At 31.0% G+C, this 25,811-nt stretch overlaps 1 protein-coding gene across 1 annotated transcript; it reads right to left on the minus strand.

Moving 5' to 3' along the window:
* Positions 1 to 17,689: 17,689 nt before the first annotated feature.
* Positions 17,690 to 18,124, minus strand: BDBG_16273 (uncharacterized protein; the record flags this gene model as incomplete). The annotated part of the gene is made up of 2 exons (XM_031724262.1): positions 17,690 to 17,995; positions 18,092 to 18,124. 2 exons carry the CDS (start codon positions 18,122 to 18,124, stop codon positions 17,690 to 17,692), a joined length of 339 nt encoding a protein of 112 aa, XP_031576227.1.
* Between the last annotated feature and the right edge of the window lie 7,687 nt (positions 18,125 to 25,811).

The raw sequence follows: 25,811 nt of genomic DNA on the forward strand, positions 1-25,811 counted from the left end.
TGTTCTCTCACATCTATGATCAGCTTCATTATGTAATAGATATAAATGTCTTTTGAATCATTAAATTCTGTGAGAAGTTGAGGTTTTGATAAAGAAATACACTGAAGGTTATAATATCTTACAACTGAAGATTTTATTATTGTATAGTGATATAGACTGCTGTCTATCATGGCTTTCATATTATATATATTATCAATCACAGTAGATACAAGAATTGTATTCATTGTCATCTTCTCTTCAAATTATTATCATTTAATCTCTTCAAGCTTCTGTTTATGAATTTGAATAGAAGCTAATCTTTTCTCTGTTTCACTGAGACATTCTCATAATTATCTTCTGAATCTTTCTCTAATGTAATATGATTGATGTGAACAGATGCTGATTTATTCTTTGAATGAGAAGACACTGATCTTTCTCTCAAGTATAAAGATATATAGATTGATCAGCAGTTGAAAGCAATGTATTCTGATCAGTTACAGTTAATGTATACTTCACATTAATATCAATCAGTGATTTCTTCAGAAGTGATCTCAGAGACTCAGAAGCCTGTCTGAACAGTGAAGACTCTTGCTTATATGTAGATATTCAAGTCTACTCAATTCATGATATCTGTATCATTGTTATTTCTCAGTGCAGATGTATAAGTCACTGAGATGTAACATCTTCTATCACTGTTCTATATATTCTTAAGCTTAGTAAGACAGTCATTCATTATTCAGAGCTGTGTATAGAAGTCTTTATAAGTCTGATCTTTATCTACACTTACAAGAACTTGTAAGAGTTTGAAAGTTAATATCTTCTTGAGCATGCTAATCTTTATTCAATTCTTTCAAGATTAATCATCTGCTTCTAGAATCTTGATGTTGAAGTTAGAAATGAATATTATAAGAGAAATGTTTCTCTGTCAGATACTCTGTAGTCAATCTAATACTTTCTGTTATATAACAGTATCTCAGAACAGAATATCAAGATATTTCATGATATGATCAGGCATTTATAACACTGATTCATATGCTTTTATTTATAAATGAAACTTCTGTTTCATGTGATCTTTCAATTATTCATTGATATATCAATCTTGATTAATTAATGAACTGATGACATCTTTATCTATACTCAGTTTCATAAGCATTTTCATTCTTCATGATGAGTAGAGAGTGAGATCAGAAGTATTAAAATATATAGAAGTATCTAAGTATTCTTTCAGTACTTTTGTATTCAATTCTGTAAATGTTAAAATTGTATGAGTTAGTCATTGAATCTCTTTATATTGATGTTATTGAGTTGCATGTATATCAGCTATTTATTATTATTATAGTTTCAACATTACTTAAAGTCACTGTGACACTGCATCTATACTTGTGTTCAAGGGTTTCATATTATCATTAAACATGATTATATTAATCATTGAATATGTAATCATATTCTCATACATCTAAGTGTCAGAACTCTCAGGTCTTTCACTGATATTCTCTTATAAGATCTTATTCTCTTTGTAAGATCTTATTACAGAGTCAGAATGACTGATGAGCAAGCTTCTATCTGAGAACTATCTGAGAACTCAGTGTCTGCTTAACTGTTTAACTGTTTCTCTATTTCTTCTATGTTATTACACATTTGAATATCTCTTGATGAATAATCATTTCTGATAAGAAGATGACAAATATTTTTATAGTGTAAGAGGTCTACACTGAATAGATCAGTATAATATTATAGATCTTATATAACAAAGATAAAAATGTTAGAGAAGAAAAGAAAGAGAAAGTGTGAGAATCAGTGATCAAGGTGGATATTTATATGTGTATGTGGTGATGTACGCGGTGGAGCTTCGGGGCGGGAGAATATACGCGCGTTTGTAGCAGCCGAGGATCGGCGATTGAGAATGGCTGAGAATCGGAGTGTACATGTTCGAGAATGAAGTGATTGGGATCTGTGGAGTGTAACGGAATAGTCTATATGATTGATCGGGCGCAGCCCGCCACATCACAGATTCCGCTGAAAGCTCTGATTCTCAGTCACTGATTCTCAGCTGAAAAAACTCATGAAATTTCTATTCTTTCACCCCGAAGCTTCACTGCATATGCATATAAATATTCACTTCAATTGCTGATTTCTGCACTTTCTCTTACTTTTCTTCTCTAATGTTTTTCACTTTGTTATATAAGATTTATATATTATATCAATCTATTCAGTGTAAGCCTCTTACACTTGAAAAACATTTATTATCTTCTTATTAGAAATGATTACTCACTGAGATATCTGAATGCATAACAATGTGTAAGAAATAGAGAAACAGTTAAACAGTTAAAGTGAACACTGAGTTCTTAGATAGAAGCTTGCTTATCAGTAGACTGACCGCTGAGACCATGAATTTCATATTTGATTTCATTTGATCTGGTCTCATACATTTCTTGGTGTGAATCCCACTGAGACTAGTCATTAAAAAAACATGCAAAGTGACTATATATCAGATCTTAAAATGAAACCATGACTTGAAAAAAATGAGAAAGTGATCTCATTTGGTCTCATTTAGTCTCATTCTTGATATAAAGTTACTATTTTTAGACATTTTAAGGTTTCTTTTAGACTATTTTTAATTTTTTAAAAAGTAATGCTTTTTGATAATACTCAAATAAGATTTAAAGTCATTTAAAGCAATAAAAATAATTTAAATTGAGAAGTGAAAATCATGATCTCATTTGAAAAATGTGATAAGAGTAGACAGTAAGTCTCACTGAAACAGTATGAGACTACTATCTAATGTTAAAACTGTGTAATGAGATCAGTCAAATTGATAATGAAACTATTAAAAAATCTGGTCCTGGTCTCAGACACAGTCACACAGTCAGTCTACTTATCAGTTACTCTGACTCTGTAACAAGATCTTACAAAGAGAATATATCACATATCTAACAATCAATATAATCATATCTAACAATAATATGAAAGAACTCTTAAATGCGAGTATAGACATGATATCACAGTGACTCTGAGCAATGTTGAAATTACAATAGTAACAGATAGCTGATATGCATGCAACTTAACAACTTCAATACAAGGAAATTCAATAATTAACTCAACAAGAAATTCATGCAATTTCAATATCTATAGAATTAAATATAAAAGCACTGAAAGAACACTTACATACTTCTGTATATTTTAATACTTCTGATCTCACTCTCTACTCATCATGAAGAATGAAAATGCTTGTGAAACTGAGTATAGATAAAGATATCATTGTTTTACTAATTAATTAAGATTGATATATCAATGAATGATTGAAGAATCACATGAAACAGAAGTTTTATTCATGAATAAAAGTATGTGAACTAGTGTTGTGAATATCTGATAATATTATTAAATATCTTGATATTCTGTTCTGAGACACTGCTATATAACAGAAAGCATTAAATTGATTACAGAGTGATTAACAGAGAAACACTTCTCTTATAACATTTATCTCTGACTTTGATATCAAGATTCTAGAAGCAGGTAATCAATCTTAAGAGAATTAAATGAAGATTAGCATACTTAAGAAGATATTAACTTTCGAACTTTTACAGACTCTTGTAAGTGTAGATGAAGACCAGACTTATGAAGATTTCTGTGTACAACTTCAGACATTGAATAACTGTCTTATCAAGCTCAAGAGTATACAGAACAGTGATAGAAGATGTTATACTTATACATCTATGCTGAGAAATAACTCAGTCACTTATACATCTGCACTGAGAAATAACAACAATAATGTAGATATTATAAATTAAGTAGACTTGAATATCTATATATAAGCAAGAGTCTCTGCTGTCTGAACAGACTTCTGAGTTTCTAGAATCACTTCTGAAGAAGTCACTGATTAATATTAATAAGAGATATATATTAATTGTAACAGATCAGAACACATTACTTTTAACTACTAATCAGTCTATATATCTTCTCACTTAAGAGAAAGATCAGTATCTTTTTATTCAAAGAATGAATCAGCATCTGTTCATGTTGATCACATTGCATTGAAGAAAGATTCAGAAGATAACTATGAAGATACTCTGAAACAGGGAAAAGATTAGCTTCTGTTCAAATTTACAAACAAAAGCTTGAAGAGATTGAATAATAATAATTTGAAGAGAAAATGACAATGAATGCAATTCTTGTATTTACTGTGATTGATAACATGTATAATATGACAGTCATAGTAGACAGTGATCTATACTATTATACAATGATTAAATCTTCAGTTGTAAGATATTATAATTAAAAAAAAAGCGCCCCACCACGAACTCGCTCAATTTTTCGAATAAGAACCCGCCGATAGATTCATTGAAAAGCCCTCGATCATATGAGCATTTTGACCCCATCGCCGACCGCATACCCCGTGTGGTGGTGGAGTTATCCAGCCAAATGTGAACCAGACATTGTTCGAAACTCCTGTGTGGGATTATCCTCTGTTCACCCCTACCACACCACAACCCTGGGCCAAATTGCCATACAAATTATAAGGTGAAGAGACCTAATCATATACGTCAATCTTCTTGATTTTGAAAGATCCCTGATCTGTAATTGTGAAGATATCTGAGAAGTAACTTTCATAAAAACCCTGTCTATCTTTGATGTTTCAAAACATCAACACCAAGTCTCACTCATATACTGCCCTTCTCAATCTGGCTCATCTTCAGCAGAAAAATACAAAAAGATATCTTAGTCATAGAATTAAGCATATAATCAACAGACATATCTGAAGTGCATTCTTCATGAAAAACCCTCTCTGTTTTTGATGTATCAAGACATCAACATCAAGTTTCACTCTTGTATCACCTCTTTCAATCTGGCTCATTCTCAGTAGAAAAATATCAAGAGATATCTCAGTAACTGTACTTAATACATAATCAGCAGATATGATAACTATAAAATCAGTATACTTTAAGATCTGACTGAGTCTTTGATCTCTGCACAGTGAGATATATTAAATCTAGTTTTAATATCTCAATATTCAATAGATTCTGCAAGAGATTGAGAACAGCAATACCAGATTTCTATTGAATTTAAGAATTAACTCTATATTAATATAATCATTGACAAAGTCTTCTATTTTAAAATATAAGTAATCAGTTTCTCTACATTCTGCTGATAATATTTACATTATTATATAGAAATAGACTTATATTCTCTATAATATCAAGACTCTGAAGAGAGAAAGTCTTGATAGAGAGTATATAGTAGTGTATATCTTAGCAGTTTCTATCTCATTTCTCTGCAGCAGTTAATGTAAAAAAAAGATTTTAGAAATAGTTTTTTACTTCTCTTGAAAAAGTAAGATATTTTTCTCTGAATTTTATACAATATTCTTATAAAGAATTAAAAACAGAGTTGTTTTCTATTATAATTTCATATTCTTTTAAATAAGAATTACTTTTTCAGTGACTGAAGAGCTTTTATTAATACTTAATTCTTTTTTACACTCTTTATTAACTGATTTAAGTTGTATACTTGTTGTGTGAGAAGAATTGAATAATTTAGAATAAAATTGAATAGTTTTAATCAATTTCTCTGCAAAAAATTAATTTATTATTTATCAGTTTTTCTCTCAAAAACTGTCATATTATCTGATTTATTATTAATTGATATCATACTTTTTCTCACTGTATCTCAAGAAAGAGATTGTAAAGATTTTATTGATTTATCTTAAAAATCAATTTTAGTTTATTAGATTCTCTTCAAAAATCTAATCTAGTTACTCAACTAGTGTGAAAAAAATCAGATATTTTATACATAAAAGTCTTTTATTCTTCTTTTGAAACAGTCTGATCAACTTTTCAATTGAAAACAGACTTAGAAATCTCTTAATTGAAACAGTCTGATCAACTTTTCAATTTAAAAAAGTTCAATAAATATCTCAATTGAAGCAGTCTGATCAACTTTTCATTGAGTAAGAACAATGAGTTCAAAAGTACACTCAGTTGATGTGAAAAAAGATACTTTCTCAAATACTATTCCTGAGATTGAAATTATAAAGAGAAGAAAGAAACAAGAAATAGAGAAATAACAAGTTCTTGAAATACAGAAACTTGAAAAAGTAAGTAAAATTCTTGAAAAGCAGTGTCTGAGTAAGTTGAATGAAGAAGTTCTATTAATTCTTTATACTCAGGCTAGATAACTACAGAAAGTGATTAAGTTCAAACTTAGAATTTTAAACACAGTTCTAAAAACTTTGAAAATTTCTAATATAATCACTGACTCTTCAGTTTACTCTTCTTTCTTTTCTACTTCTTCTTCTTCTTCTTCTTTAAATTAGAAGAAAATATATACTTAAGCAGCTGAATCTGCTATCTCTAAATCTGCTGTCTCAAAATCTGCTCAAAATCCTGAGAAAACTGAGAAGAATACTACTCATACTTCTACTTATAAAAAAGTAAAGAAAAAAATGCAAAAAGAGAAAAACTTTCAAATCTTCAGAAATAGAAGACTTATTCTCAAAGTCTTAAATTAGAATATCTTACAAAGAAACAAGTTAAACTCAAATCTTATTTTCAGAATCAGAAATGAAATTAATCAGTAGTTCTTTTCTCAGTTGATAACTAATATTAAAGTTCAAAAATCAGTTATAGCTTCAATTGAGTTATCATTCTTTGAAAACTTTATCATTCTGACTATAATACCTGAATTCAGTGCAGAATTCCTTATTCAGAATAAGAATCTCTGAAAATCAGCAGTAGAATCTTTATTAAATACAATAATTCTATCTAAGAGAGATGAAAAGTGAGATAAATTCATTCTTTATAATATTTCAGTTGAAATTTTTGACTGTGAAGAAGGAATACTACTTCTTAAAAATGAATTAGAAGAATACAACTCTATTCAACTGAGAAAAGAGTCTGTATAACTAAATTTAATTAAGTTCAGATAAAGTAGAAGAAATGCCTCTGTTCTAGTATATATAAAGATACTTAAACAGTCAAAGATCTCTGAAGTAAGAGTAGCAGATTTGAAAATGAGAGTTCATAAATACAAAGACTCAAGAATGAATCTCAAAGCTCAAACACAGTGTTCAAACTATCAAAGATATGAATACTTTGTAATCTCATATTTTAGAGACTCAAAATATGCATTCTGTGTCAGAGATCACAAAACTAGTGAGTATAAATATGAAACATGTTTAAAAAGAGATGAAATATGTCAACACACTTTGCTTAAGTGCTCTAATTGTAAAGAAAAACATGTATCTAGTTTAAAAGAATGTATATTTACTTCAAGAACTCAAAAGAACTGAAGAAAAGATGAAGCTCAAAGTCAATCTAGAACTGAAGAGAAGAGTCAAGTCAGTAAATCTACAACTGCAAGCTTAAAAAGAAGAAACTCTCAACTATCTAAATCTTCAAACTTCAATTCTTCAGCTAAATGTAAACAGAATTTGAATTCTCAAACTTCTGTTAAGATTAGAGAATTGAGAAATGACTCTGATAATAAACTAGATATAATGTAAGCAGTTGAGATTCCTACTTTTTAAAATAGTTATAATCTACTATCTGATGATAGTGATTAGATTCTACTCAATCTCTACTCTCTTTTAGTATGAATATACAACAAAAATAACAAAAAAAGTTTAAAAACTCTTCAAAAATCACATTTATTCAAAATAATGTGAATAGAAACTCAAATTGTATTTATTCTTATCTTCAAATTAAATTTGAATAAAAAGTTGATTTTATACTACTTCAGAAACTGAATTTTAATGCTGAGCAAAAATACATCATTTCTTATTCAAGCTACTACTGCTTTCTATCTCAAAAGTCTGAGATAAAGTCAAGAGTAGTGATCTATGAAAGAAAGAGATCAAGATATCAATTTAATCTAAGATTTAATATCATGTCTGACTCTGATATTCTGGTGAGTGATATTATAGATAAAGAGAATGAGTTTAATACTATACAGCTTATAAATATCTATAATGAAAAGTCATTGAAGAAAAATAACAATATCTGAATAATTAATAGAGAATTTCTAAACATAACTTCATTAAGAAACTCTATAATTATAGAAGATTTCAATGCACATCATCTCTGATGAAATTTAGAATGCAAGAGAGTAGTAAGAGCTGATAATCTGATTGAATGAATCTTTGAGCATTCATGTAAGAATAAGTGCTCGCAGGCGATTATTTGAGTGTTTGCAGCTTGACGTGATATGTACTGTTAACTACTAGAAGTATTCATGATAGAAAGATAAAATGTAGAGATCAAATATATAATAGCATTCAAGCTGAGTTATGAATAGTATTCACAAACTCCAGTCTATATAGTTATGTATAGTCAAGAGCCGCTAGCTCTATTAGTTACATGAGAGATAGAAATAGAGATAAAGAATTCATAAGAAGCAGAATTTCTTACATATCTCTTCCTCTCTAAGACTTCATCTGTGAAGTCTTTCACTGAGTGACTTCATAGAATCAGCTCAGCACTGCAGTGATACTCACTAAAAATTCTTCACATCTATAAAAAACCTCAGTGAGGAAAAATTTCTTATTATTATGAAGAAAAAAGAGTCTGTCACTCAGTTTCTTATTCTGTAAGATTCTTTATAATCTACAGATTCTTCTCTGACTACTATACAGATTCATCTTGCATCTTTTATACAGAAGAGTTTCAGTTGACTCTTAATTATTTTCACAAGATTCTTGTGTGATCATTATACAGATTCATCTCACAGATAAATCACTCTCTGTGAGATCACTCTTATTAAAGAGAAGTATTTATAAGTTAATCTTTCACTTATTCTCATGAATCATTGTTCTTTGACACTGTAGAATTGTGAGGAATTTTTCATTCTTTCATTAACTCTGTAGAATTGTAGAATCAAGATATTCACAGTCTGCAATCACTCTTTGTAATTATATAAAAAGATTCAGATCTGTAATTCATAATCACTCTTGTTTACTAGAGTGATCTGACTATTTCATAGAATCACTCACAGTGTAAGCAAACCTCTCTAGAGTAGTATAAATATCTCAGATCTGTCTATGAAATCTCATCTTCTTTTTTCTTTTTCTATAACAGCTTTTATCTCTATAAACTGTGAGTATTCTCATTCATCTGTGAAGTGTTTTCACTCAGATGATAGAGAGAGAGTGTTTCTGACAATATTCATATATTGATTCAAGAACTTTTCAAGAATAAAAATTTTTTTCAATTTTAATATCTTTGTAAACAATGTCTGATCACTGCTGAGCTTCTTGTGAGCATTCTCACAACTTCTCTGATCACTTTTTGCTGGCTGATGAAGCAGAAGCATCATTACTTATGATTATATCTTCACTCTTCTCAGCTCTGTCACTGCATCTGATCTTCAGATCAGCAGTCAATCTCATATCTTCTTCAGATCAGTTTCTAGCTTTAAGTAGTGCAGTTCTTCTCTTTACTGTAAGTCTTCTTATAAGTAATTTCTTACAGACTCTAGCTAACAGTTCTTGTAAAGCTCTCAGTGTTATCAGTGTCTTCTGTGATCTTGCAGGCCTATGATCACTCTCTCTCTGCCTGCACAATCTCTGATCAGATATATGTGAATATGTCTTGATTTTCTATCAATGATTCTCACACCGCAGTGCATTTTCACAATCTCATTATCAATGAGAGATGAGTCTCTGAGTACCTGTAAAATCCAGGTAATCAAGACAATGTGAATATCATGAATTTGTAATAAGAGTTGATCTAGACAGATGAGCTCTCTCTTCATATCTTAATTATTTTCAGGCTGAATACTTCAGTATAACTGAGAAAGTGAACATAGCTTTGTAAGAGATATCTGATCATATATGTAGATAGTCAGCTCTTAAGACTCTGCTATAACTGTGTATACTCTGATATCTGACTTCTCTGAAGTCTGTGTATTTCTAGCAGTCTTCATATTAAATACAACAATTGTCTGTATCACAGGTATGATACTCTCTACTTCTTTAAAGAAGAAAATTAATAGTTGTGAGAAGATTAAGTATTACAGATATTAAGAATATGAGTTTGAGTTTTCTTTATTTTTTCTTTATTGATCTCTAAATTGTGTTCACAGCTCTATTTTTATTTCTTATTTTTTAACTTTAATAAGAGTATGATTTCTTCTTCTTCTATATACACTGCAGACTGTTCATCTCAGTAGAAACTCATCATCTTATAGATTAGAGCTTGTAAATAACAGTGTTAATGTCTTTATCACAATCAGGTTCTTAGTGAAGATTATATCATTTTAGCTTATCAGAATTTACAGTATGAAAGTCATGTCTCAGCTTCTGCAGATGTCTTATCTGCTCAGATAATTCTCAAGTGAACTTATTTATCTTATCAGAATACTCTTATCACTGAATCTTGAATCAGAGCTCACAATCTTACTTCTCTGAGTTAATAATTTCTTTGATCTGATATTCTCTTTCACTCTCTAGTACTTTGTGAACAGAGTGATGAGTCACAGTGTGATTCAAAGGTTGCTTAAGCCAGCGTACGATTACAGGCGTACGCCGGCTTCTTATATATTGTAATATCGTACGCTAATTTAATTAGCGGCCGCTATGGCCCCTTTACACTTGTATGTGTATGCTAGTAGTTCAGAAGCAGCTGTGTTATTATCTGACAGTTGTATGTTCTTCTGAATCACATTCTTTCTCACCAGATTTGATCACACTCATGTGATCATGTTGTACACCCTAGCTTCATGCGGATTAGCTCATCACTAGTGTTTCACAATTATGTGACCTATCTCTGATTCAGCTAGTGTTCTGCATACACTCTTATAAAGAAACTTTCACTATATTACATCACTCATTCACTAACTTTTCTCATTCTTCAATCATCTTCTTTATTTCATCATCATTGAATGTCATTATCATTTAAGATTTCTATCTCTTCTTCTGTTTAACTCTTTCTATCTGTTCATCTATCACATTGTATACATTTCTGGCAATGACTCTCTGTTCTCACAATAAGTGTCATTATAGTGCTCATATCAGGCAGTTTGTTAGCAGTAAGTGTAATGTGTTATAAAACATGATCAGGACTTGTTTATCTTCTAATGATTGCCAGAATAATGTATTATCATGAATGATGACACATCTTCTTCACCTTCTTATATGTCTCTGACTGTTTCCTTCTCAGCGGGTTTCTGATTGTGTTTTCTGACATGATTTTATGTGAATGCAGATGCTGATATATTTGTTTTTATTCACATAGAATCTTTATGTATTGACAGATCTGTGTCTGTTGATGATAGTGAACCTGATGTTGCATTCTTGATTAAGAACTTGAAGAATGTGATAATGAAGGAATTGTCTGTGTCATGTGTGACTGAGTCTTTCATATCCTCTCTTACCTCTTCTGCTGCTTCTTTCTCTACTGCTCTTCTCTCTGTCTCTTTCTCTGCCACTTCTCAATCTTCTACACTTATCTCTGTGTCTGGTTCTCCTGCTTCTGCTACCTCTGTTCCTGTAACCCTCACTTCTGCCACTCCTGGTTTTACTGTCTCTGCTTTTGTTATCAGCTCTCCCCATTTCAAGAAGATGTTGTGTAGACTTAATGAACTATCTCTTTCAGTGTGTACACTCCCACCCTTCTTACTGACTCTCAGAATAATTTATTATATGAAGACTGTATATAACACAACTATCTGAAGCTCAGTTACAGATGCTGATTATTATGTTTATTTTAAATATTTATAGTGAAGCAATTGTTCATTCATATCAGAGAATCATTTCTTCTCTCAACAGTGTTGAGATTGTAAGTCTTTTTCTTTTTCATCTTCTCTTTCTAATGCTGATTTTTCTATTCTTAGAAAAAATTGTTATGAGTTTTACTGTGCATAAAGTTATGATATTCACAGACATCAAGAAGCTTTTCATAACTGTAAAGTTCAATATTGTAAGAATATCTGCTCTGATGAATTCCTTCAGAATGATAGATCTATATCAGCCTATTCTCTGATATCTGTTATCTGACTTCATGATGCAGGTGAAAGATATCTATGTTTTCAGAAATGAGAATGCGGATGTTGTACTCTTTTACACCTGCAGATGTGAGGCTTGTATGTCTTGTCTGAGATGTTGTCATGAGAATGAGCTGTTTGCATGCTGTGTTCTGCTTTCTGTATTCCCTTATATCCCTCTCTCTCTTTCTGAGGAGCCTCATGCATGTTGTAATTATGTATACAATTCTAAGATCAGCAGGTGTTTATTTAATAATTGTTATCCCTGCTTTTGCAGTTTTGTACACTAATAATAGTTCTTAGTTACTCCAGTGCCAGAGATCATTTTAATTGAAGATGATAATGCTGCTGAGACTACTCTCTTCTGCTCTTAAGCTTCTTCTATCACTTTCTCTCTCTTCTCTGCAGGGAAGATTATGCACACACCAGATTGTAAGTATTCAGTCTCAGATGACTCTCACTGTCATTTGTCTGATTCTGTGTCTTCTTCTTCTTCTATTTCTTTCATCTTCATTCTCTCTGCTCTGGCTTCTGATTCTGTGAGTTCTGTGCTCTTCTTCAATTTCTCTATATATATGTGTATGCATTTCTATATTAGCATTTCAGTCAATCTTGTGATAAATGACATTAATGTCATATACAGAGTGATAGAGGAATCAGAGATGTGTGTGATATTATTGTAAGAGTGACTTATAACTCTTGAATTTCTTATAAATCTCAAGTTTTGAGATTTTCTTTGTTTTTGATGTTTTTCAGGTGATGTGACATTGGAAATAGATTAAACATGTGATGTATGAAAATGAATGAGATATATATGATAACATTTGTCTTTTACAGCTGACTCTTACAGTTAATGATCAATTTATTATTTCTTTTCTTATACTTTTTCTTTATCTGCTAGTCACTACTCTTACATGACCTCTATATGATATAGCATTCAGTGACTAGATTCAGCAGCTTTCATCTTTTGTGATTCTGTCTTGTGTATTATACTGTCTCTCTTCACCTGCTCAGACTACTACAGTGAACAGCTCATCAAAACTAATCTCATCTGATCTCTGAGCATCTTCAGAGATCAAGATAGCTTGGTCTCATATGTTCATGAATGTTTCAGATAGTTCATCCTCTGTGATCTCTGTAATTGAACTGGTGTAAACAGTTAAATTCAACTCTGAATTTCTTTTTCTTCTGTGATCTGACTTATATACAAGTCTGCTGCTTTGAGACTGCTCTTTATCATGTTACACTCACTGTCTACAGTGTGTTATTATACAATCAGCTACAGTCTCATCACTTATTGAAGTGTGATGTTCATCTGATTTCTTCATTTCTTCTCATTCTTTTCTTATAATCATGAAAAGATCAGAATAAGTGAGATTATCTGATTTATAAGTGTCTATGATTTCTCTTACTTTGTGAGACTTTTCAATTATAAGTCTCTTCTTTTTCAACACTGATGATAGTGCTGTAGATAATCATAATCTGCTCAGATCTTGTATCTTTACTTTTATAAGTTATGAATTATTAATTAAGTTGTGTAAGATCTGTTCCTCTGATTCTTTCAATGCATACATTCTCAGAGAATGTGATTTGAGTATCTTATATGACTCAAATCACCTAGGTTGGAACTTCTCAGAACTCTCATTGTGTATGAGAACTTATATTCTCATCTTGAGACATGATTTCTTAACAAGTGAGTCTTGTATTCTTTTCAATTGAATTGCTCAGTTCAGGAGTAACTTGTTAGCTTTTGCACATGCATGGCTGATCTCTTTCAATCTTGATTTCACATTTATAACTGCTGTGTCTGCAACTGCTACTGCTGTGTCTGTAACTGCTGTTTCTGCTGCATTCATGACTGTTGCATCTGCAACTGCTGTTCTCTCTCTCATCTTTTTCAAAGCATTCTCCGGGATGCATGAATGCAATCCATACAACAGGTAGAATGATGAATGCTTGGAGACTGCATGCTGTTGAATCTGTGTGATCAATAGTGCCTGCCTGAGATATTCATTTCATAGTCTTGTAGGCTTGCTCACTAGATATTTCATCAGCATGTTATCTAAGATTTCATTCAAGTGTTTCATCTTCCTGTTCATTCACAGATGATATGATGTTGTTCTATAATGTCTTGTCTGTAACTGGCTTATGAAATGCCTCATCACTTCTTCTATAAGGTTCACATCATTATCAGTTAGAATCTCGCGCGGCATTTCATAGTTGATATAGATTTCATCATGTAGAAACTTTGTCATCACCTTCTCTATTGCCTCTGAAACTGCTTTTATGACTGATCAGTCAGTAGTGTAATCAATAGCAGTGATTATTCATCAATTTTCATTTGATGTTTGTGATAATATGTCTATGAGATTCATCTCTCATTGTTTGAATGATTGTATTGTATACTTCACCTGATGTTATACTTTCTTATGTTCTAACCCTTTCTTAGATCCTTTCATGACCTGACAATTCAGACACTTGTGAGTGTATGCCTGAATGTCCTCAGCCATGCTTGGTCAGTATACTCTTGATTTGAGTATGCTTATGAGTTCAGGGCTTTCTAAGTGGCTGAATTCCTTGTGCATGTGAGTCACTAAGTCACATCTAAATGAAGATTCTAGATAGAGAGCTTCTGTGTATTCTAGATTGCAGTAAAGCACAACATTATTTTCATTTCTCAATTTCCTCAGCTTGAAGTTTAAAAGCATCTCTTCTACTACTCTCACAAGACACTTGTTATCTGACATCTTGCTATTCTCTAAGTGAGAGATTATGATGTTCACTCATTCTGATTCCTTGCATTCTCTCAGTGTGTTTAACATGAATATTTCTTGTGTCTGATTCACAGAATCCTCACTCATGAAATCGGGTCTGTGACTGATTGTGTCAGGTACTACAGTGTCTGATTCCTTTCAGTATTTGATATGAAGATTGTATGCTTAGAACTCTGAGATTCAACATACTAAGTATTTGAAAGGTTTTGTTATTAATTATAGATAGATGAGGCTTTTGTGATCTGTAATCACTGTTGTTGTATGCCTGTTATTAATATATCTATTTCACAATGTCAGCATATGCTTGATTGCTAGCAATTTCTTTTCATGCACTGAGTAATTGAGCTTGATATCTGATAGTTTTCTACCATCATACATCATCAGATGCAGCTTGCTGTTCTTGCTTATCTGTAGAAGAGTGTCTCTGATAGCTCATTCAGATGTATCTGTCTTAATATAGAAAGGTTTATCATAATCTGATTGAATAAGCACTGAGAATATTATTATATGTTCTCTTAGTGTGAGAAAAGCCTCTTTACATGCAGCATTTCAGATAATTGAATGAAACTTCTTCTTTCACAGATTTGTATCTGTTTCTCTCAAGAGATCTGAGAGTGATGCAGATATTTGTGTGAAATCCTTGATAAACCTGTGATAGTATGAGATCAACTCAAGAAACTGTTGTATATAATGTATGTTTCTCAGCTGTGATTAATTTACTATAACATTCAATTTCTTCAGAATGAGATGTATACAGTTATCACTCACTACATGTTCTATGAACTTCAACTCTTCTGTTTCAAACACACACTTGATTGATTTGATGTAGAGCTTATACTCTGTCAGAGTTGTAAGCACTTCATCAAGATGCTTCAGATGTTTATTATATGAGTTTGAAAAGACTAGAATGTCATTGAGATATACAAGATATGAGGTTTCATTCTGTTTATGAAGAATTGTATTCATCATTATTTAGAAGATAATGAGTGCATTTATCAGACTGAATGACATTGTCAGGAATTCGAACTTCTCTCATTGCATATTAAATACAGTTCATGAGACTGACAGTTTATCTATATGAATCTGCCAGTATTCTGAGAGAAGATTGATCTTTGATAGATATCAGGTGTTTCTGACTGTATTCAACTGTTGTTGAATTCATGACAGTGAATATTCATTCTTGATCATAAGCTTGTTGAGTGCTTAATAATTGATACATATTCATCACTCCTTATCTGTCTTTTTCATGAATAGAACTGGAAAGCCTCATGTGCTTGATGAGAATTGTATGAGATCATGTTCTAGAAGGTCAGTGATCTGATGCTTCTGTTCTTCAAGATGCATTTGTGACAGAGAGTACACATTCTGATTGACTGGTTTTGTGTCCCTCATGTCAATCTCATATATGAATCCTTGTTTCAGCAGCAATTTCAGTGAAAGATCTGTTCAGAAGATCTTCTCATGCTTCTTCAGAAGCTTCTTCATATACTTGTTCTTCTGTATATCTTTTATCTTGGTTTTCTTCACTTCTGAGTTCTGTATGACATACAGAATGCTTTCAGATGAGATCTTGTGAATCATTCTCTTTACTTGTTGATGTGTAAGCAGATTTAATCCTTCTATATCAGAGATGTGAAATGTCCTTCTCATATCAGTTGATAGAATCATATGAACTGTTTTCTTTCTATTGATCAACTGTATATAGCATATACATCATTGAATCTGCAGATTGAATCTTTGAAATCAATTGAGTCTGAGAATAAGGTTGTATTTCATGTTCTGCAGCTCTCACACTCAAATATAGCAAGATTATTCTCTGAAGTGCAAGAAAACTCTTACTTTTACAGGTAATATCAAATATCAGTTATTAAATAATCTTATATATCAGGAATTCTTCACTCAGCAGACCTCTTTCAATCTTCAGATTATATAATTATCAATATATTGTATAAAAGCTTCTGTGTCTGTTAACACTTTTGCAGCTATCTCTCAATTCTTATCTAAGTGTTCTCTATACATTAACATTTCAGATCTTAAGACATTAAGATGAGTGTTCACTTCATTCTTATCTGTATCTTATTCAGAAGTCTGCTTCTTCTTTATATTCACAGAATTCAGAGAATCATCTAACACAGACATCTTTTTAACTTTGAAGACTTTTCATAGAATATCAGTGAGTGTCTTCAAGCTCACTGATTCTGCTAGTTTTTTGACTTTCTTGCTTCTCTTGACTATGCATGCTGAGTGTAATCTTTTATATCATGATTTTGACATCTACAGTTAAAGCAAGCTCAATGCTTATAATATCAAGATTTTCACTCAGAGAATCTCTTTTTCAGAGAATTTGATGCTTTAGTAATGACATTCAGATCTAGATTCATTGTGTCTGAGTATATAGCTTGTATTATAGAAGTCTGATTACTCATTCTCTGCTGAGACATACTCAATTACAGTATTTTCTGTCACAATTGACTCACTTGTTCTCATACAATGAGAATATTATATACTTTCTTCACTATGTCTGACTGTGAGATTAAGCATTTTCATTTCACTCTCAACTCAGATGTAAGATCATGAATGAAGATCTGTAAATAGAAAGATGTTGAGAGCTCTTCATTCAATATGAGATAGTGTAAGCTGAAGTATATGAAGTATAATATAAGATCACTCACTTGTCTACACTCAGTGAAGTGTTTATAATACTTATCTTATATATTCACTTTCTCAAAGTTATATAAGATTCATTTGAAAAACTCATTTCATGTTTATAGAAATGAATATTACTCTGAGTCTGTGAGATTTATCTTTTTATCAGTTATTTATAATGACTTTGCTTTTCTATGTAGAAATGTAGCAGATTTTAAGACTTGTTAAAATTCTGTTAACTGTCTGTCTGTGAGTTTACATTCAATCTGATAATATGATTGTATCTGACTTAGTCAGCTGATTACAGCATCATTTTTTCAGTCACTATTAAAGCTTAGTGACTCTGACAGATCTTCTGACTTGATGTATTTCATGCTTGAATTCTCATTCTGTGCAGTGATCTCTGATGATGTGTATACTTCTGAAGAGATTGTGAATAATTGTGATGAGATCTTCAGGTTCAGTGTAGTTGTCTGTCTGTGTAAACATTCAATCTTCTGCTGCAGGCCTAAGATCTGGTTTTCTCTATTCTTATTAATGATGATAATTATATTGATGAAGCTCTTCATAGTGAATGCTTGATCTGCAGCAAATGCTAATTGTTGTTTAGCTTTCATCTCAGTCTGTCACTGTGTATGCAAGGTCTTGATCTTGTTTAGAATTCTTGTACATGTACAGAGCTTTGATTCTAGTTCAGTGATCTTGACTGCTTTTCTTACTGTTTTGAGTAAACTCTCTGAGAGGTTCTGCATATCTTTCAGTTCAGGTAGCAGAGAAGAATGTTGTTCATATCAGTTAGAGAAGGTATTCATTTCAGTGGTTTCTAATTGATTGTACAATATCTATCATTATATTACTCTATCACTATATTATTATATGATTTCTGTTATCATTGTATGACTCTGGTGATAGCCACTTCTTCTTTTATCCTTCTTTTGAGTAGAGAGTGAACTTCTTTGAATCTGGTTCATCACTCTCATTCTCTTTCTCACATCTCATCTGTTTGCTTTTCATATGTGACATTTATCTGAGTGTGAAGTTTTCCCTTAACAAGTGAAGCAGTATCAATTAGATGCTCTTCTGCTCACTGCTCTTTATACACTATCTTTTGAGGTGTTCTAGAATCACACTGGCATGATAACTATGAATTGCTTTGTAGATGGAATTATCACACTCTGAAGGAGTCTGTGCTTCTCATCAGTTTTTAGACATGCTATCAGATGTGATTCAAAGGTTGCTTAAGCCAGTGTACAATTACAGACATATGCCGGCTTCTTATATATTGTAATATCATACGCTAATTTAATTAGCGGCCGCTATGGCCCCTTTACACTTGTACGCGTACGCTAGTAGTTCGGAAGCGGCCGCGTTATTATCCGACGGTCGTACGTTCTTCCGAACCACAACAGAGTTCTCTTCTAAGAATTTCTTATATTCATGAAGTAAAGAGATATGAAAAACATTGTATATCTGCAACTCAGATAACAGTTTCAATCTATAGAACTGTAAACTAACTTTCTTCATAATCTTGTAAGACTCTGTCTGTAAGAGATTCAGCTTCTTACTAGATCTCTATATAATGATATTTTCTAGACTCAGTCAGACTCTATCATCTTTCTTAAAACTCTTTATAATATACTTAAAGTCATAGTATCTCTTCTAATACTCTTGAGTCTTTCTCAAGAATTCACAGGCTTTCTCTCAGATCTTCTGAATTCTCTCAGTCTGTTCATAGATATTATCATACTCTATAGTATACTCTCACAGGTTCATCAAGATCATTCACAGATAAGTCTCAGTGAGCATTTCAAAGAGGGTTTTATTTGTGTTAATATGTTTTAAGTTGTTATATATAAACTCTGTAAATGATAATTAATGTACTCAGTCATTCTGATTGTAATTAATAAAGCATCACAGATACTGTTTTAATATACTCATCAGATATTCTATCTGATTATCTGTCTGTTAATGAAAAGCTGTACTTAGATCTTATGAGATCTTCAGTATAGTTATCAGATCAGATCAGAACTCTTCTGTGAAGATTAATTCTCTATCTAAGATAATGTTTACAGATAACTCATGCAACTGAATCATATTATAAATGAAGATATGAGTTAAATTCTTTGACTTCAAGTTCTTACAGATGAGTATAAAGTGTGTTATCTTGATAAAGTAATTCACTATCATTAGCACACTGTTAAAGCAGGTATTATATATGTTCTTACTTTTAGAGAGACTTATAAGAATATTCATTTCTAGCTGTTCTCAAGGTTTCTGTGAAATGAGTAGAGAAGTAAGTTCTTCATATAATCTGAACTACATTATCTGTGAATTCTGATAAATAGTATAAGAATTCACTATCTTCTTCACAAGTTCTTGTATCTTTGATTAGAAGTATTTTCTTATGAGTAACTTATGAGTTCTAGTATCTGTAAAATAATCTGCTAGAGAAGAGTCATGATATCTTTTAATAAGTTCTATGTATAGAAACTCATTTACAGGTATATAAATCTAGTTCTCTCTTTATAAGAGATTATTTAAGTCTCTTCAATTCTTTATTTCTACAGAGTTGATCTCTGCTGTGAGCAGTTTCTGAATATACTAAGCATATTCATTCTTCAGTTACAGTTCAGACAATCTAAATAGAAGATCTTATAAAGACTTATACTCTGTTTTTTCTTACATCAGATCTTTCATGATGCTTCTCAAAGCTTATAAACTCTTCAGATTATAGATACTCTCTTCAAGAATTCTCACAGAGATTCTCAGAGTGTTGACTCTCAGTGTTATAGAGAGTAGTTGTACAGACTTCTTCTCTTTCTCTTTTCTCTTCTCTCACAGAGAATTAAGAGACTCTTCAGTCAATTTCTTTATAACACTTAATCTGAGTATTCTGTGAAGCTTTTCTATCTTCTCTAGTCTCTCTGTGTCTGTTATTCTGATCTTCTTAATATAGTCTGGTCTGTGAGAGAGTCTGTTCACTGAGTTCTTAGTTCTCTTGATATATTCTATCTTGAATCAGAACTCACTCAGTCTCTGAGCTCAGTGAACCTGCTGTTATAAGAGTTTCTTAATTAAAGCAAACTGTTATAAGCTGTTATAATCAGTTCTAACAGTAATTCCTGTTACAAGGCTCTCAAAGTAGTAATATCAGTGATAGAAGGATTTCACTATTATAAGAAGCTTCTAATTATAAATATTATAGTTGATCTCTGCAGATTGCATCTTCTGTGAGAAAAAGATCACTGAAACTCAGTTCTCATTCAGCTGTAGTTATAAGATTATTTCTGAAATTATAAAGAAGAAGATATCTGTCTTTAATCTGATTAAGAGTAAGAGATTAAAGTGAAACAGTATTACTGTATCTATAAATATCTATTTCAATCTTGTAAAGACTCTGTAAGCTTCTAAGATAAGAAAGTTCTTACAATTCTCTCTTCTCAACAATCTTTTCATTCTTCATTTATAGAATAACTTCTTCTTGTTTTCACTCTTCAGCATGTCTGTAAGAGCTAAGAAGATTCTTATAAATACAAAGATAAATTATCTATAGAAATTCACAAAGCTCAGAAAGATCTGAATCTTATAAATACTAGTTAACTCTGATTATAATAGAATAGTCTCAATCTACAAAGATTCTATCTGAATATCATCTGTGATAATTATATATTCTTGAAAATTAATTCAGCAGATACTGAAGTTACATTTTATAAGCTTAATATACAGTTCTGTCTCATCTAAGATCTTTAACATACTTTGTATATACTCAGTGTGTTCTTTCTTCTTTATAAAGTATATTATCACATCATTCAGATATATTATCACAAAGACATTCAGATATATATAAAGTGTTTTATTAATAAAAGACTGAAATACTGCAGAGATATTAATCAGATCAAAAGACATCACTAGATATTTAAATAATTTCAGTGCAGTTCTAAAGACAGTCTTTTATTTATTCTCAGACTGTATTTATAGTCATGTATATACATTGATTACATTCAGTTATGTGAATATGACAGCTTCTGTAAGACAGTTGATTACATTCTCAATCAGAGACAGAGAATAGCAGCTCTTTATTATCTTGAAGTTCAGATTATAATAGTCTACATACAATCTGAGATCTTTATTCTTCTTCTTTATAAATATCACAGAGGCTTTTATAAAGATCTGTGAAGATTAGATAAAGTCATTCTTCAGATTCTTCTTCACATAGGCCTGTAAGATCTCTGTTTTATAATGAGAGAGCTTATAGATTAGTCTTCAGAAGAGTTTCTGCTCTTCTATTAAATCTATTATCAGATTCTTCTCATAGTGAGAAGAAAGCTCAGCTGCCTTTACTGAGTGAAATATCTCTGTAAGATCTTGATATTTCTCTGATATCTGAAGCTTAGTTTTCATGACTGCAAGATTCTCAGACACTTGTAAAGTCATTATATAGATGAGCTTGTCTTCTCTAATTAACTCTGCAGTATCAACTGATTCTATCTCTGTGAGTAAGTCTGTTAACACTGATTAGAAGTATAAACCTGACTTACAGACAGCTATGTGCAGATTATATCTTTAAAGTTATATAAGTCTTAAGTACATGTTATCTGTGATGTTCATAATAATCACAGTTTCTGTAAATCTTCTTCAGATTTCAGAGAGATCTTGCAATTCAAAGATGACTCTTATGAGTTTCTCAGTTCTCAGATCTGAGTTCTCATATTCTGCTTATTACAAGAGCAGGTTCTCAGTTTTCATTATTTAACTCATTCACTTTACAAGCTTTAGAGACACTACAGTGACCTGAGATTCTAAGTTCATTAATACTTTTCATACTTATGAGACAGTAGTACTGCAGTGCAGTCTCTCTCTGTAAGTAAGTATTTTCATTGAAAGAGTAACAGATTCAGATATCAGCTTCAAGACTCTTAAGAAGGCTGTTACTGACTCTGTCTGTGACTTCTTAAATTTCTATTTTGATTTATCTGAACAGTTTGCACAGAGATGTTCTAATTTAAAACAGATAAAGCAGAGTCTCTTTTTCTTAATCTTTCTGTTATACACTCTATTTACAGAAGCTTATAAAGCTCTCTCTCTCTACTCAGCAGTCAGATATGAATCTCTCTATATCTTGTTATCTTTTTCTGATAAATCTGTTCTCTGTTATTCTGATTCTTACAGAGTTAATCAGTGATCTACTCTTCATAGATCTATGACTCTCACAGTGATCTGTAAGTAATGAATGAGAGTTATCAGTTTCTTCAGAGTTAAGAACTTAGAATCTTACTTAATAAGCTTGTTCTATATATCTTTATTCAGTCTCTTTATAAATATCATTATTCAGATCTTATTTCAGAGCCCTGTTTTCACAGATCTTAATTCACATCATAATTTTATAAAATGCTGTGAGTAGTCTTTATCAGATTTCTCATCTCTTTTTCTAATATTGATAATTATAACTCAGATGTTCTCTGTTCAGCTCACAGAGTCTCTTAACTTATTCTCTAAATAGATCTTGAGAACAGATCAGTAGAATCTCTTATAATCATTCTCTAGATAATTCAGCCAGTTCTTAGCTTCAGTAGTGTAATAGAGGTCTGTTATTACATAGATAACAGCTTCTTCATCTTTTATATCACACAGTCAGACTTATGAGTTAATTTCAAATACAAACTTATAAAAGCTTTTATAGATTGTAATTCAATAAGTAATCTTAAGTAATTATAGCTTAAGAAAGTTTCTTTTCAGTTTGTGAGTATCTCTGAAGATTATGTCTAGAGACTCAGTTTAAGAGTGTTTGCAGACAGTAAGCATTTCTTATAGAAAAATAGCTTGATTCTGCAGAAGATGCTCAAGAATATTCTTCACTGAGATTGATTTATTTATGAATTTGAAGAATTTCTCTGTCACAGATGCAGAGAATAATATCTTATAAGTAATTAATAAGTTCTCTGAGACTTCTTTTATGAGAGCTATTTATGATTTAAGTGACTGCTTCTGAGTGTCTGTAGTAGAGTTCACAGAGATTGAAGTATGTGAGTTTCTAGTTCTTTCAGTTATAACAGATGATTGCTGACTGACTGAGCTTGAAATATAAGAATAAGTGCTCACAGGTGATTATTCAGGTGTTTGCAGCTTGACATGATATGTACTGTTAACTACTAGAAGTATTCACAGTAGAAAGATAAAATGTAGAAATCAAATGTATAATAGTATTTAAGCTGAGTTGTGAATAGTATTCACAAACTCCAGTCTATATAGTTGTGTGTAGCCAAGGGCCGCTAGCCCTATTAGTTACGCGAGAGATAGGAATAGAGGTAAAGAATCCGCAAGAAGCGGGATTTCTTACAATTCAATAGATTTAGTTAATAGGTCTGATTAACAAACATTCTTTAGAAAAGATATGAAACAGAAATCTATTATAAATCTAATCTTCATATCATAAAATCTAATGAAAAAAAGACTTGTAAACTGATTTATTAATTCAAATAAGACATCAGAATCAGATCATGAGATTATTCAATTTAATATTAAACTAAGTAAAAAACAAATGAGTGAAAACCCTCTTCTCTCTAATCAGTTTAACTTTGAAAAAGCTGATTGAAAAGCAGTTGAAGAAAGTATAAAACTGTTAAAATCTGAAAGATAGAGTGAGCTATATTGAAATTCTGATCAAGATATCTCAAATGAAATACTTGAGAATAGAGTGAAGCTCATTACATCTATTATTCTAACAAGTGTTAGAGATAATATTTTAAAGAGAAAATCTTCTGAGTATTTAAAATCTTGATAAAATGAGAATATCTCATCTAAAAGAAAAGAATTAGCTACTGTTAGAAGAGATTGAAAGAATGATATAATATCTGATAAAGAGTTTAAAGCTGTCAGAAATGAATATTTTTCAGATATTAAAAGAGCTAAAACAGACTGCTGAAATAAATTTCTTAAAGAAGCATAAGAAAAGAAAGTTTTTAAAGCTTTTAACTATACTAAAACAAGAAGTGTAGCAAAACTTCCAGTCTTAGAATATGAGTTTTAGAATGAATCATATACAGCAAACTCTTTTGAGAAAAAATGTCAAGCTTTCATGAGAATTCTCTTTCAAAACTCACCAGATTCAGATTCAGAGAAAGAGAATATATCACTTCTCAACTACATTGATGAAAATGACTGGGAATGACCTGATCTTACATAAGATGAATTAGAGTCAGCTGTTTTCTCAAGTTCTGTTAAAACTGCTACAGGGCCTGATTCAATTAATCACTTAATTATTCAAAATATATATTTCTACTTAAAGAATGAATATTTTGAGCTCTTTTTCAATCTCTTGAAAAATGAATATTATTCTGAATGCTGAAGAGAAGTCACTGAAGTGATTCTTACAAAACCTAATAGAAAAACTTCAATTTCTAAGTCATATAGAGTAATATCTCTATTAAACTGTCTAAAAAAGATTTTAGAAAAGATAATAGCTACTCAACTATCTTTTATAAGCTCTATTAATAACTCTCTTTTATTCAGTGAATAAATGAGAGATAGAAAACAATGTTCTGCAATTGACACTGTTCTCTCAGTTATTCATAATATTTAAATAGTAAAGTATGAAGATCTGGTCTCAACTGCAGTTTTTATTGATATAAAAGAAGCACTTGATTATGTTTCAAAGTCAAAGTTAATTCAGACTTTGAAGATGTTAAAACTGTCATTTTCTCTAATAAAATGAGTTAACTGTTTTATATCTAAAAGAATTATACAACTTTTCTTTGATGAAATGAAATAAGACAAGACTGAGATAAAAATAGAAGTATCACAAGAATCTTCAATCTCACTCATTTTATTTACAATATACACTGTATATCTATTCAAAGATAGAAACATGAAAATAGTGTGATTCCTGAGTTATATAGATGATATTGATCTAGTCTACAGCTTAAAAACTATCAAAGAGAATTTGAAAGTGATTGAAAAAGCTACAAAGAAAATCTTTGTCAGAGCAGATATTAATCAAATTCAATTTAATATGAATAAAACTGAGTTAATTCATTTCTTTCTAGATTCAATGAGAAAGAACTATCTCTAACTCTTTTAAATAGAGAGATTAAACCCAGTTTAAATGTCAAATAATTAGAAGTATGATTAAACTCTAAGTTGAATTTTAAATATTATATTCAACAAAGAACTGTCAAGGTAGAAAGACTATTAAATAACATTATCAGACTATTAAATACAGAGAGAGATCTATTCTTTCAGGCTATGAGACAGTTATATATAGCCTGTATTACCTCAGTAGCTGATTATGAAGTTCAAGTTTAATGAAATAATTAAGAAAATTTCACTGAACTCTTTCAAAGTCTGTAAAACAGAGCTTTGAGAAGAATTCTGAAAGCATTCAAATCATCTTCTATTAAAGCAATGAAAATTGAAGATTCAATTCTCTCTTCTACTATTAGA

This window comes from Blastomyces gilchristii (assembly GCF_000003855.2).
Source record: "Blastomyces gilchristii SLH14081 genomic scaffold supercont1.2, whole genome shotgun sequence".
Classification (NCBI taxonomy): Eukaryota; Fungi; Ascomycota; class Eurotiomycetes; order Onygenales; family Ajellomycetaceae; genus Blastomyces; species Blastomyces gilchristii.